The 13,612-nt window shown below is 44.3% G+C and overlaps 3 protein-coding genes across 11 annotated transcripts; 1 reads left to right on the forward strand and 2 right to left on the reverse strand.

Annotated features, from left to right (window-relative positions):
* Nucleotides 1-1,216: 1,216 nt before the first annotated feature.
* Nucleotides 1,217-8,663, reverse strand: LOC135434098 (ral GTPase-activating protein subunit beta). Of its 9 annotated transcripts, XM_064690506.1 has the most exons (16): nt 8,271-8,663; nt 7,987-8,206; nt 7,371-7,769; nt 7,045-7,308; nt 6,328-6,909; nt 5,804-5,902; nt 5,580-5,720; nt 4,976-5,519; nt 4,692-4,906; nt 4,406-4,576; nt 4,143-4,283; nt 3,976-3,993; nt 3,120-3,686; nt 2,480-3,063; nt 1,519-2,348; nt 1,217-1,463 (listed from the first exon to the last, which is right to left on the reverse strand). In XM_064690506.1, exons 1-16 carry the CDS (start codon nt 8,460-8,462, stop codon nt 1,349-1,351), a joined length of 5,082 nt encoding a protein of 1,693 aa, XP_064546576.1. In that variant the 5' UTR covers nt 8,463-8,663; the 3' UTR covers nt 1,217-1,348. The 9 variants fall into 9 exon arrangements, with proteins under 9 accessions (XP_064546576.1, XP_064546577.1, XP_064546571.1 ...); XM_064690507.1 differs by lacking the exon at nt 3,976-3,993; XM_064690501.1 differs by lacking the exon at nt 6,328-6,909 and having other exon boundaries at nt 8,271-8,660.
* A 338-nt stretch (nt 8,664-9,001) lies between these two features.
* Nucleotides 9,002-11,391, reverse strand: LOC135434100 (putative lipid scramblase CLPTM1). The gene is made up of 2 exons (XM_064690508.1): nt 11,233-11,391; nt 9,002-11,173 (listed from the first exon to the last, which is right to left on the reverse strand). Exons 1-2 carry the CDS (start codon nt 11,275-11,277, stop codon nt 9,284-9,286), a joined length of 1,935 nt encoding a protein of 644 aa, XP_064546578.1. The 5' UTR covers nt 11,278-11,391; the 3' UTR covers nt 9,002-9,283.
* A 311-nt stretch (nt 11,392-11,702) lies between these two features.
* Nucleotides 11,703-12,684, forward strand: RpL40 (ribosomal protein L40). Its single transcript, XM_064690510.1, has 2 exons — nt 11,703-11,860; nt 12,152-12,684. Exon 2 carries the CDS (start codon nt 12,165-12,167, stop codon nt 12,549-12,551), a length of 387 nt encoding a protein of 128 aa, XP_064546580.1. The 5' UTR covers nt 11,703-11,860; nt 12,152-12,164; the 3' UTR covers nt 12,552-12,684.
* The last annotated feature ends 928 nt before the right edge of the window (nt 12,685-13,612 follow it).

The following is a 13,612-nucleotide window of genomic DNA, read 5'->3' on the forward strand; positions in this document are numbered from 1 at the left end:
TGCTCCCATGCCCACTCCACTTGCCGCTGAATGTTGCTGCTGCCACGGTGTTCACTCGGTTCAGTTCGCTATGGCTGGCGTGACTCAGGGTCTCCCGACTCTCGCGCCTTCAGGAACAAGAAATTGTTTTGCTTTGAAGTAGCTCTAGTTCTGTGGCTGTGTTGCGCTGCTCTCTTCGGAGAGGCTCTCTTCCAATGTTTGTCTCTTGTTTGGTAATTTTTGTTTGGCTTACCACTTCTCCTGCTTACTTGGATCTGTGCAGTCTTCGGCGTTCGGCTGCGCCGCAGAATTTTTGTTTGGCATAGAAACTGGTTTCAAATTAAAATTATCGCTGGTCATTTTTCTTATGGTTAGTTGTCGTTTACTTTACCGCTGTTGCCTCTTTTTTTTGTTGTTTTCTTTTTTTTGGAATTTCGACCTGCGTATGCTTCCCTTTTGTATTGGCGTGAACTAATGTATGCGTATGCCTCCATGTATGTGATGAACACTGGACACCACATACTAACTTTATATGCTAGCGTGAGGCTCTTTCCATAGAGATTGTTGGTTCACAGGTAGCCGAAGCCTCTCTTATATATATATAGCATAGACATAATCAGCATATTTTGGGGGTGGCAGTACCTGGCAGCACAAAACAGTTGGTTGTTTTGAAGAAGTTCAAGTTTTTTTCCTAAGTCTTTTGTTTTATATGAAATGACATTGTGCGAAACGGGCTCATGTTGTTTGAATATAAACAAATGCTTAAACCAGCCAGGCTAGGCAGCCAGAAACGAAGAACCTCTGACTGACTCGTAAAACTGTCACTTAGTAAAAAGCGCATAAGAGTTTAGCCCGATTTTTTGTATGTTTATGAACTATTCTGGTCAGCATGCAGGCCGGTCTGGTCACATTCTTATCTTTGAGAAATATTACAATAACACGCAAAGTCCAGACCAGCCAGCGTAATAACGTGATGCTGTAGCTGCGATTGGTGCCCAAAAAGCGTGGCCAGAAAAAAAACAAAAAACAACAATAAAAATAGCTTTAGCCTGCTGGCCTCGGCCAGCCTGTACGAGCAGTAGTTGGTGTTGTTGGGTTATTGCAGTGCGGAATTCGAGCTTTCTGTTAATACTTTAATCGCGACTGCTGAGTATGTGGGCGCTGTGGTTGCAAAGCCGCTATTTAGCCGAGACTTGGTGCGAATTTACAATTTCTATTGCGAATGCAAGTGAACATGTGTGCTTGTTTTGCTCTTAAGGCCCTAACTTTGTTAGTTTATTTAGACTTGTTATATAAATACTAAAATTAATATGCTTAGAGAAGCGGATTGAAGTAAAATAAAATACTATTGTATATAAATGCTTTAAAGCTAAATAGAACGCTGGAATAAATGCGCCAGTAGTTCAGCTTCGCTTAGATCCATCTTATACTTTTGGACTATGTCCTGCACCTTTAGACGGCGTCGTACATGAGGTGGTTGGTAGCTGCAAAGAATATACAAAATTAGACAAACTCGCAAAGATCATATGGGAAACTTACTTATCATTATCCAGACGCCTACGTCGCGATATATTAAGCGCCGTTTGACGTACCAAATTACCCACAACGCGCCGACTAAGTACCATACCATCCACTAATGGCGTTGCAAAGCTCATCCGACCAGGTGGTCCCAGCAGTTTCACTCTCAGTAAACCAGACTGAAGAGAATGCAGGAAGATCACATGACAGTCGGCTGCCCTCGGCAACTGCATCGACTGGAGCTCTTCACCAGTGCGTGCGTACGCCAGCAGATCTTCGACGGGAAAGTTCAAATAATCCTCGAAGCTCTCCAGCCAGACAAGGAATATCTTTGCTGGCGCTTGGACGAGAAGAGTAGGCTTCGACACATTCCCCTTTCGTCGCGTGGGTGGTACTGGCTCCTTGTTTCTGGTATTTGTATCTAATTCTAAGCTGAGATTTCTTGGCTTGGATTTAAGAGAACCAGCATCGTCCCCACGTGTCCAGACATTGCTCATTGTGCTCTGATCACTGCAATTACTGGACAAGCTGCAGGCGTCCATTTCGCTATTGTAGCGCAGATTCCAAGCATTAGGAACTACAAAAGCAATCTCGGATGAGACATCCGCCCAGTAGAGCACATGCTGTGCACCATTGTAATTAGATTCGCTGGACACGTTTGATTGGTAACGGTCGGCCGGAATCGATGTACCCTTTAACGACCACGAATTATGTGCAAAGCCCGTCCAACCCGAGTGCTCGGCCACCTGAACCGGCCATCCCAACGTCTGCAGCATATTGGCAAAGTGTGAGTCATACGATTGATCTTCAGCCATGTTACCAATGATCTGTTGTGCACTAGTTTGACCCGCCTGTAGGTACAAAACAGATCAAGACAATGAAAAAAGAAAACGTCAAAAGAAATTATATAACCAATAAGTTCCTAAGAAACAATTTGGGTTCGGCTCAATTCGATCGTCAAATATGCCTGCATGATTCTCACCTTTACGTAGAAACAGTAAACAGTATCGTGCGTGCGGGCGCTGAGCTTATCCAGCTTATCCAAATCCATAGCAAAAGCAGTTGATTTTGTGTCAAGCACAATAAGGGGTCTTTGCGGTGGACCCAGTGACTCAATGGGGTTATGCGGATCGCGGATCTCGAAGCTAAGAAATCCGAAATGAGAGAGAAACAGGCGAGCTGCATGAAACTCATGGCAGACCGTGGGCGGTACACATTCCTGTGCATGCGACAGACTATCGATGCTATTGTCCGATTCCGCCCAAGCCAACTTTTCGTGTATACTTTGATTTTCAAGCATTGCTTCCAGCTCACTTATGACGTTGGCGCCATATTGCTCACGTATCTGATCAATCGTTGGTATTGAGTAATCGGCCACACAGGGCTGCACTTTGTCAACGCCTTCGGGAAAGTTTTTTTGCTCGCATTCGGGACGCTGCGTGATGTCGTTCATAGGAATGGGCCGGCCGGGATTGACGGCATGGTACTTTACACCCGACTTGCTGCGCGGCAGATGGCGCAGCTGCATTGTCCAAGCATGTCGGCCAAAGGGACCACGTATAAGAACTACGAGTGGATGGGCTGAAGTTAATTATGCAAATAGGTGAATAGATTTTACTTACGAGTGACAGTTGGTTGTGGATCTTGATCATTGCCCAAAGGCTCTTCCAGTAAAGCCAATATCGTCGAGTTTTCCGTAACAAAATATTTAAACTTTGAGATAGCTTGTTCCGCATTGCAAACGCCGACCGAACCGTCTCCAGTCGGGAGCGAATTGCAGTGCTTCATTAGAGCCAGTTCATCCAAGAGCGAAGAGATAGATTCGGGTCCACACTCACTTGGAAAGTAACCAACCTGTTCGAGTATGATGGTGAGAAGATTCTCTGCTGCATCGCGGACGCGCATCGAAGCTGGTTTTAGTTCTTTTTCATCTTTAAACTTAGGTAGATCCCCATTTTTGCTCTGGCTCTTTGTGCCTGATATGCCCAGCTCAACCACCTCAAGCACCGTCTGCAAGCAGTCTTTGTCCTGCAGGAGGTACGGATGCTGCATAAGCCAGGCTGCCGTGCACTGGAACGCCGCCACTATTGTGCTGTGCAGATCCTTACTGTGCGCCGGCGGAGGTCGTGAGCACTGATAGCAAATATAGTCGCATATCCACTTCACTGCGCGCTTGCACTCTAGAGCGTCTGTGGAGATTATCGTTATATTTTGACTTGGTTCGAATATTTTCACTAATGAATCTAATGTGTGTAAGTTCAGGTGGTTTTGATTTGGTTATTTACATAGTATCCGAAAGAAATTAAAACACAAAATGTACAAATATAATTATTAATTTTAACAATTACCGCCGCATGTAAGTGAATGAAAGGGTGTTGAGGTTTGAAAGTGTGCAAGTTTTAAAGGGTGTTAGGTAAAGAAACATATAAAAAGAAAAGAAAAAGAGAGATGTAGATGTTGTTAGTAGCATTAAATTACCATTTGTTAATTTCCTGGCTGCAATTTTGTGGTTATTAATAATTCAAAATGGTTGTGTATGTGTGGTCGGATTTTTAAACGAGAAACAAATAGGAAATAGAAATTTTCACACACAGATAAAGACATTAAAATATCGAAACATATACCGCGAGCCCTCAATACAATACCTGTTTCGCGTATGTGAAGCCGCGCCAGACCTGACAGTAACTCCAGAGCTGCAAGTGAAACATTTAAGTCGGTCTTCCACGAAGAGATTAACCGGTGACACACCAAATATGTGGCGCGTACAAACAAGGCATGTGCGTTGTCTGCAAAATTTAAAGGAACTCTCAATTAGATAATAATAGATCAAACATTTTAAAGTGATGATTCACTATAAAAAAGCTATCTAAAAAATACAAAAATTAAAATGATAAGACGCAAAATTTACCATATGATGCAACGCTCTCAAACTCGTGCGTAAACTCCACCGATATATCATCGGATATGGTCAGACTGGGATAATCGTGGGCCGAACCTGTATCACGCGAGCTCATTGCTGTGGTCTGTGCGCCAAAGCTGACCGTGCCGCTGGCTAGCGAAGCGGAACGGTCCGAGCCCGCTGTAAAAACAGCCCCCATGATATCGGCAACAAAAACAAAATGCAAAATAAATTAAAATAAATAAGTGAAAAATTACAACCGTAGGTCAAAGCCGCAATTTCAGGGTCCGCTTACCGGAACTTAGCAGGTTTTCTTCATGGTGTTGAACACCGGGGCCGCTCAAATGATCCGTGCCGCCAAGCTCAGTGTCCTCAAAGGTCACGGCATCCTGTACACAGAGCAGAAGTCCGCCTAATAACATATGCGTGTTTTGGGCGTCAGTTTCCACTTGTAGCGCGTTCATCAGAATGTTCATTAGTCGAGATTTGAGTTGTAAGAAGGTCAAAACCCTTTAGAAGATTACGTAAAAATTAGTGTTACACACTCTGGCCTATGCCCGGCTCGTTAGGTGAACTTACTTCTCGCCAGTGTCAGATGTCAAGTTTCGTATGGGCAGAGTATGATAATGCAGCGGAAGTACCATGATGGAGAGTAAAATGTTTATGGCCGAACGACGCAGCTCGGTCCGGTTGAATGCAATTGCCTGTGTCTTAAGCTTCAAGTCTTTGTCCGGCAGTACGATTTCTAACGCAGCTATGAAGCCAGGTAGTAGCACATTGATACCATCGAGGTCTAAGCGGAACAAATCTGCCGAATGGAGCAGAATGCTGGCCAATGTTTCATCGCACTCCTTGGACTCGGTTATCTTGAGGCACTGCTGCAGTGCCATATAAAAGCGCGCTAAATAGACTGGCAGAATTTCCTCGCCCGTTTTTTTTGCGCAGAAAATCTTGCAGAGGGTGCCAATTGCCTCGGCGCGGCCAGATTCATATTTATCAATGGTTAGCGTGGGCGGCAGCGATGTAGGATCGTTAAGGGAATTGGGTTGGGACAACGATATCGAGCCCTTGCGATTCTCCATTATCATAGACGACGGTCGCTTGCTAGCCTCGCATGCTTGTTCTGAAAACTCAGTTATTATTTTCACGATACCAACAGTAAGCGATCAGTTTGAGTACTCACTCTTCCGATTCTGCAGCCAAGTGTCGCCGCCTATGTGCGCTGCCTCGAACAGCCATTCACCAAATAAATGCAGAATGCTGTTGCACTTCGGTCGAGCCACAGACAGCGGCGGGCGTAGGTCGGTACCGATGGATGGCAGCGCTGTGGGTAAAAAGAAGAAGAGCGTGGGGAAACAGTTGGTGAGAGAAGCGGCAAGTGTGTGTTTTTTTTTTCACAACACTCACAATTGATGCTGCTGGCGGAGGGTGGACCTGAGGTCGGCGTCGTAGGGGCGGCGTTCGCTGAGCTGCGTGTTAGGCTGATAAGCGCGGTTTTGCTTAAGCCTGTAAAGCGTGTGGGAAGGGAAAGCGTGTGAGAAATTAGTAGATGAGCTGGTCGGGGAATGCTTAGCATACACACACATGCAGCGTGGTGATTTAATTGTGGGCGTACAATATATAAACTACGTACTTTTATATGGGAACGAATAATTAGAGTGGTACGAACGTATATACTTACTATGTATGCATTATGTGTGAGCGTAAAAAAAATAATAAAAAATAAATAATCAGGCAGTAATATGGGCGTAGCAAAAATGAAAACTGACGAATAAAATGCAACATGTGCGGGCTTTCAAAAACAAACGTCGACGTAGAGTGTCAATCGAGCAATCGTCTTGCAAAAGCACAAAGCTTAGTTAAAGTATAACATGCTTTAAATTAACAAAAGCGTAACGACACAACATGGGGTTCTATTAACAAAATCGCACCCTTCTGCTGCGTAATAGACGGCGCCACACTGAAACTCTTAGCCAGACGACGCTGCAAAGGTGGCGTTGGCGTCACGCTGTTGCTGCCATTCGCGACTGTCATGGGCATTGCCTCAGACGTGCTGAATGTGATGCAGCCGACAACGCCTGCTGAATGGCTGCCGCCAGCACTTATGCTGCCCACTGGACCTGGGGGAGCGATATGGCAATAGTTGGTTGGAGAAGCGCTACCATGCTGCCCCTGAGGCTGTGCCGCCTGCTGTTGTTGTTGCTGTTGCTGATGTTGGTGGTGGTGGTGATGATGACCCATGATGGCGTTTAAGGCAGAGCTTGCCGAACTGCTGACAAAGTTATCGCGGAGAAAACTACCAGCACCATGTAAATGTAAATGCGGATAGTGGTGATGATGATGCGGCTGATGGGACTGAGTTGCCCCTAATTGCTGCATGCTAATGTTTGAAACGCTGCTCGAGTGTATGAACTGTTGTAGCGTGGATGAGGTAGCCTCGTTTAAAGAGTGGCGTATCTCAAGCAGATTTGTGACGACGTTGTCCTGCTGGTTAGGCGGTGGCTGATAAATGCCTGTGTGGCGGGAGCGACCAAAAATTGGTTTTAAAGATGGTTGTAGAAGCGAGAAATTAGGGGGAACAGTACTATGCTCACTATCACACATAAACTATATAGGAAAGCTCGACGACATGTCCAAGAATCTCTTACCTAAGAAGGCATCAACTTGGCTGGAAATACCCCTGATTGCATTCAAAAAGATTTGTGGTAACATTTGAAGGCAAGGATGCTGATGTGTCTCAGCGCCTTTCTCGTGCGTTAGAGCCCATTGTACGAAGTGCGACGATTTACTGATAATGTGCGGCGAGCAGAGAGCAGTGGGATTGCCAATCATGCGCAAAAACCGATACCAAGTCTGTGCTACACAGTCGTTGGTCATGCCTGCAGGTATAAGCTGACCGTCCTCGTCGCCAGCTAAAAAGAAAACCATAAATGTATTTGATTCATAACCATCTATAAAAAATGCTGCTACTGACCATTTTTGAGCTGTGTAAAATCAGGGCCGTAGCTAAACTCCAACAGGCGCGCGGTTAGGGCCAAGTTCACACGGTTCCACTGATCAACAAGTGCAATTCGATGACGCCACATGGCACACGACTCTTGCAAGGTCTTCCACAGTGAGGGCGATGGAAAACAGCGGACACATGCCAAAAGCCAAACCTCGAAGAGCACAGAGAGCACGCGTTCACACAATTGATCGCCAACATCATCCTTGACGGTCGGCGGCGCCAGCAATATCTCATTTATGGCCAACAAAAACAGCAGTAGCGTATCCCAGGTCTCTCGATCCATGTGCTGCGAGATTTGAGCTGTTTGTTGAAGAGTGCGCAACACGCGATGACATAGCACTGCCTGACGCTTAATGGTATCAGAGCCTATAATAAATAACCATACACATTAGAGCGTTAACTATGGCCGTTCAAATTGTATCCAAGGAGCACCTACCAAGCTTCGTTTGGTATAAAAATGGCAAGACTTGAAATTTAGAATGCAACAATTACAAATCGCAGGTAAATATGTCTATATGCGTTTATGAATGTTATTCGACAAGTGGCTAAACGTGAAACAGCATTGAGCGGCTTTCATACTTACTTTCTCCCTGCCGTGGAACGAATAGGTTGTGGAAATGATTGATTATCTGCCTCGCATAAAGATTTGCATCTTCACAAATGGGCTTGGGAACACTGATTCGTGGCTGTGGGTGCAGGGCCGTCAACCATTCGCAGTAAACATTGACACAGTCTTTGATGGTCTCATGCTCCTGCAGCGGCAACGAAAGGCCAAAACAAATGACGTCCATACACCATCTAACCTGTTGTGGGAGCGAGGATAGTAGCTTGCAGTTGTGGGCGAATTCAATTTTTAGTCAGACATACCTCCTCATCCTTCACCAAGTGGCTGGGCTCCGCGTTCTGTGTTATGCCCAAATTGGTGCCCAGTTGTTTTACAACTGAAATGACCACTTCTCGACCCGCAGACGCTGGAAACTTGTTTAGAACGCTGAAACATTGCGCTCCACAACTGTTGGCAGTAATCTGCGCCGACAGCGATGCCCACTCAGAGTACATATTTTGTTGATTGCTATACGCAGAATTTTCACTTTTTTTAAACAGGTACTAAAATCAAGGTATCAAAGTGTAGAGATGCACCTTGGCATAATTCATTACAATTATAGCAATCTCTTGATATAGAGTGCTTAATTAATTGTGAATCCGAATATATTTTCAGTTGGCAGCAATTGTTGAATTTCCTTGAATATTCTGTTTGGTTTTTTTCTTTCTTAGTAAACAAATAAGTGTTCATCAGCGACAAGCGGACAGTGCTGTAAAACACGTAGTGTTTCTAGAGATATTTTCGAGCACTTGTGTGGGAATTTAAAAATGCCGCCTCATGAGTTTTTAACAATAGATTGTGCGTTTATTTATTAATGTACATGGGGCGTCCACAATTTTTTATGGGGTAACCAAAGAAAAATACAAATTTTTAAGATTGAAAGATTTGTAGTATGATTTCTACTTTAATGCGAGATAGCTGTCACGTTGCATCCCAAGATAAGCATATCCAGATAAGCGCACCTGAGGCAAATAACATTAAAACGATATGTACGTACTTCTCACACTGAATTTATTTCAGTAGCCAATGCTATGGACCACCGTTGGCCCAAAAACAAACAAAATACACATACATACATATATAAATTACTGCTAGAATATGTTCGTAACTACGACGGGGGCGATTCACCGTTGACTATGTATACTGAAACTGATTTTTTGCTGCATATATGTGTGTATGTACGCTAGTTCTTGCATACATAGACAAGTATTATTATGTATTATTATAACTGCCGTTAAAATTGTTCTAACGCACATGCCTGGATGCACGGCTCTATCTAATCCTGTTTCTTTTGTGCGGCTGTCTTTTTGGTCGGCGTCGAATCTGCCGTCGCTTTAGTGGCTGTGGCACTGCCGGCACTGGGCGATGCTTCTATAGCGCCTGCCGGCGTGGCGCTGGCGTCGCCTTCGAGTCGTTTGCTTGCAGCCTGCTCCTCCATTTCGCCAGAGAAGCCATACTCATTTACGCGCTTCAGGTCGACGCGGTACTGCCAGCGCTGATAAAGGAATACAAAGAAGATAATGTCGTCTCGGAAGCAGCCGATGCGGTACATGGTGGGCATTTTTATAACGAATGCGAATATGTCGTCGATGAATGTGTTGAGGAATTTATAGGTCATCATTCGCCACGGCAAATGGGCAACTGACTTTAGCTTGTAGTTAATGAATAGCTGCGGTGTCATCAGAATGAATCCAAAGGTCAGCAGGTAGCTGTAAAGCATGTTCAACACAAAGGAGTACCAGCCCTTGTGCTCATTGTAGATCAGGGAATAGATAAAGTAGCCCACAAGCAATGGGAAACATGCCCAGCCCAGGTACTTAAATGCCAATCTGTCGTACTCTTTGGTGGAGCTCTCCGAGTACGAGCCCTTATCGTTGAAACTGATGCGCGGAAAGATGCCTAGCAGTTTTTGCTGGTTGTTGTAGTTAACATCGACCACTTTGTGTATTTTCCATACCTCAATGCCGAGACCCACAAAGCAGGAGATGCGTATCATGAAGTTCGTCTCGTTGTCAAGCACATAAAGCAAGATGATGAGCGATTGAAACACGCCGAAGAACACTGATCTCACTGAGAGTCCCTCTAGTGATTGCCGATTGTTCCAGAACTGTATGTCATTCTTGAAGGCCAGCAGCTCGAACACAGAATGGAGTATGGAAACGGCCACTGTGATTCCGAGTAGGTAGATGTTTGTGTCTAGAAGAGTTTCCTTCAGCGAGTCTTGGTCCTCGTCTGACTCTTCAGCCGCACCGGCTGCCATAATTTCTCCCAGCACATTGCCAGCCCACTTACTTTTCATTTGCTTAGCGGCATAAAGCTGCCACTTGAACATGCCCAATGGCTGAAAGGTCAAATGCAGATCCAGCTCTGGCGTTGACTCATTGATAGGAAAGTATTCGCGCTGCAGGTTCCAGTAGTCGTTGACGAACACAATCGGCAGATACGTTTTACCGCCATCCACGAACTTCACATATTCATCGAGCGGCGAAGGCACGCTACCTTGGGCCCAATTTGTCTGATCCACCACAAGATTAACGGTCAAGTTTGGATGCCAATGCGATACGATCTGATCCTTGAGATTTGCGTGCTTCAGCTCGTGCTCCAGCTTTTCCTTCTCGCTAGCCAATAGGTTGTAGTTGCGATTTACACGCAACTTCTTAAACTTATTGAGCTGATGCTGCTGATGGCCCATGTGGCCATGTCTTGAGTATTTAGGCGACTGTGGATCTGGGCTTTCGCCAGCGCGCGTTACAAATGCGTGCAGAAACACACTGCCGTTGTTTAGCAAATGGGGGCTGGCTTTTATCTTGAGGTTGTGTGTGTAAATACCGTCACCTGTAGGTCCCGAGACCCAGTCACCATAGGTTAGATCCTCTTGCAGCCAGAGAAGATTGGCTTTTTGTTGGAAGTTTACCACGTCCGGCTGCTCCGAGAGCCACACATGTAAATCAAAATCTGTGCCATTCTCGAAATAGTTCCAGGCGGTTATTTTGGGACCCGCATTGGCGACTGACTGCTCTTGATTAGTGTTCGACTGTGGCCTCCGGAAGAAGGAACTTACAAAGTAAATTATAAGCGCCCGCAGAATTAGTGATTTCGTCATTGCGAAAAAAGATTCCGCTCGTGATGGCTGCTGCTGCTGCTGTTGACCCTCGGCACCAGCCACCTACATTTTGGAATTGGGGATGTACAGAGTGAAGAATTCAATTATATTAATCAACATACCGGCGCAGCTCCAGCCGCCGGCATAAGGCCATCATTGTTCGACATGTCGTGTACGTGTACTTAACGGAATAAATACACGTTTTTTTTACACAACTTTTCCGTGGTTGCCTAGATTTTGATGAATTGAAAATGTTATTTAACATAACAGCCACAATAAACGAATAAAAGCCGAGCTGTAAATAACATACTGAAAATAATTAATGCCTGGAATATGTTATTTAACATAACAATGACTATAATATTAGTGTTGCTGTTACTGCCAGAAAAACTATCGAATGAGTCCATTTAACAGATTCAAAACTTATTAACAGCAGCGTTTTATAATTATCGAAACACTGGATATGAAATAAGTACTAAGAAAAACATTCAGATTTTTGTCTGAGTATTAAGAGAGAGGCTTAAAATACAACACATAAGCAATAAAAGTTTTGTTGTTGGCCTGTCAAGTGACAAATTATATATATTTGTTAATAAATTTATATCGATAGCTCTGCGACAGGCATCCAAATGCTGATTGATACAAAAGCACGACAGTGTTGTTCCATTTACTAATTTTAATAACATATGTGCTTGTTGTGTACACACTCTTTTCTTTTGTGAGTTAGCATTTGGTTGCACGTTTCTCTTGGTAAGTTGCTGAAAAGAACTTAAAAGAAATAATAAAAAGTGCGGCGTTTCCCTTGGCTGTGGTCTTGTAGTCTAATAACAGTTAGATTGCAACGTTATTCCATGTGTTCATTGTCGGATGGACACAAATAATACGCATACCAGTCGCCACTTGTTACTATGTCGTACCTAACCTCATGTCAGCCATGAGACAACGTCGCACTGCAAACTGGCAAAATACAAATTTGAGGCATTCGAGTGAATTGTCAATGGATTCTAATGATTTTGATTGAAATACATCTTGCGCTTGCAGCAACGCTTGGAAAATGCAAATCTTTGTGAAAACCCTCACCGGCAAGACCATCACCTTGGAGGTCGAGCCCTCTGACACCATCGAGAATGTCAAGGCTAAAATCCAAGACAAAGAAGGTATTCCACCAGATCAGCAGCGTCTGATCTTTGCCGGCAAGCAGCTGGAGGATGGCCGCACTCTCTCGGACTACAACATTCAGAAGGAGTCGACTTTGCACTTGGTGCTGCGTCTGCGTGGTGGTATCATTGAGCCTTCGCTTCGCATTCTCGCCCAGAAGTACAACTGCGACAAAATGATTTGCCGCAAGTGCTATGCTCGTCTGCACCCACGTGCTACCAACTGCCGCAAGAAGAAGTGCGGACACACCAACAACTTGCGCCCCAAGAAGAAGTTGAAGTAGACGCTTCTTTCTCCGAGGTGGTTAAAGCTGCTGTGCGCTTTCGAAAAAAAAACTGTTTAGTAAATATAAATTTGTAATATAATCAAATACGATTAAGAGCGAAATGTATTTACTTGCTGTAAGACGCACCGTACATGCCCATGTGTCTGTTTTGTTGAGTGATATCGAGAGGCCGGGACCAGGAACTAATTCTGGGATTGCGATACAGAAAATCTTTAGTGCAGTGCATTTTGTAACTAGAATTAATACACAATGTGCTTGCTAGTCGAAACTGGCTATCAAAAAGGCTTCTAGGCTTGGACTGTATCTACATTCAACATGGAAACATCTTTTTGGATACAAAATTGTACACCTTAAGATACTTTGCAGTTTCTCTGTTGGTAACTGATGAGGAACCAGTCCACTATTGCCTAGAAGTTCTGGTGAGTTATTAAGAATCCCTAATAAGAAGGCGCAAATTAAGTTAGCGTTAGTTAAATTAATTGTCTGGCCTGGTTTAAATGTATAGCCTTTCGAAGGAGGCGTCTCCGAAGCCAAGTATCTATATTCTTGGTTAAATTAACTCAATATTCGCCGTGTCTGGCTTGCCTAAAATGCAAAGACCTTAGCAGCAGTCATCTACGAGCTCAAGTATGTATTTTTAAGGCCAGCATCGATTCCCGAGTCGTCTGTCCGCTCGTCTCTATAATCGCGTTCATCTCAAAAATTTGAACGTTGGTGAGAACCATTTATCTCAACTCAAGTTTGTTTTGTCGTGAAATGTGTAACGCATAGAAGGAGATATCTCCGACCCCATAAAGTATATATATTCCTGATCAGTATCAGCAGCCGATTCGATAGAGCCATGTCCGTCTGTTTGTCTGTCCCTCTGTTCGTCTATCCGTTTGTCTGATTCTATGCGAACTAGTCTCAGTTTTAAAGCTATTGTCATGAAACTTTGCAGAAGTGCCTCTTTCTGTTGCATATAGCTGCTATATCATATAGCTGCCATAGGAACGATCGGTCGAAAAGTAGGTTCTTGTATGAAAACATTTTTGTTTATCAGGATATCTTGACCAAAC

The sequence above is a fragment of the Drosophila montana genome, unplaced genomic scaffold (assembly GCF_035044405.1).
Source record: "Drosophila montana isolate Dmon_TW-CO22-7 unplaced genomic scaffold, ASM3504440v1 contig_3266_1, whole genome shotgun sequence".
Taxonomy (NCBI): domain Eukaryota; kingdom Metazoa; phylum Arthropoda; class Insecta; order Diptera; family Drosophilidae; genus Drosophila; species Drosophila montana.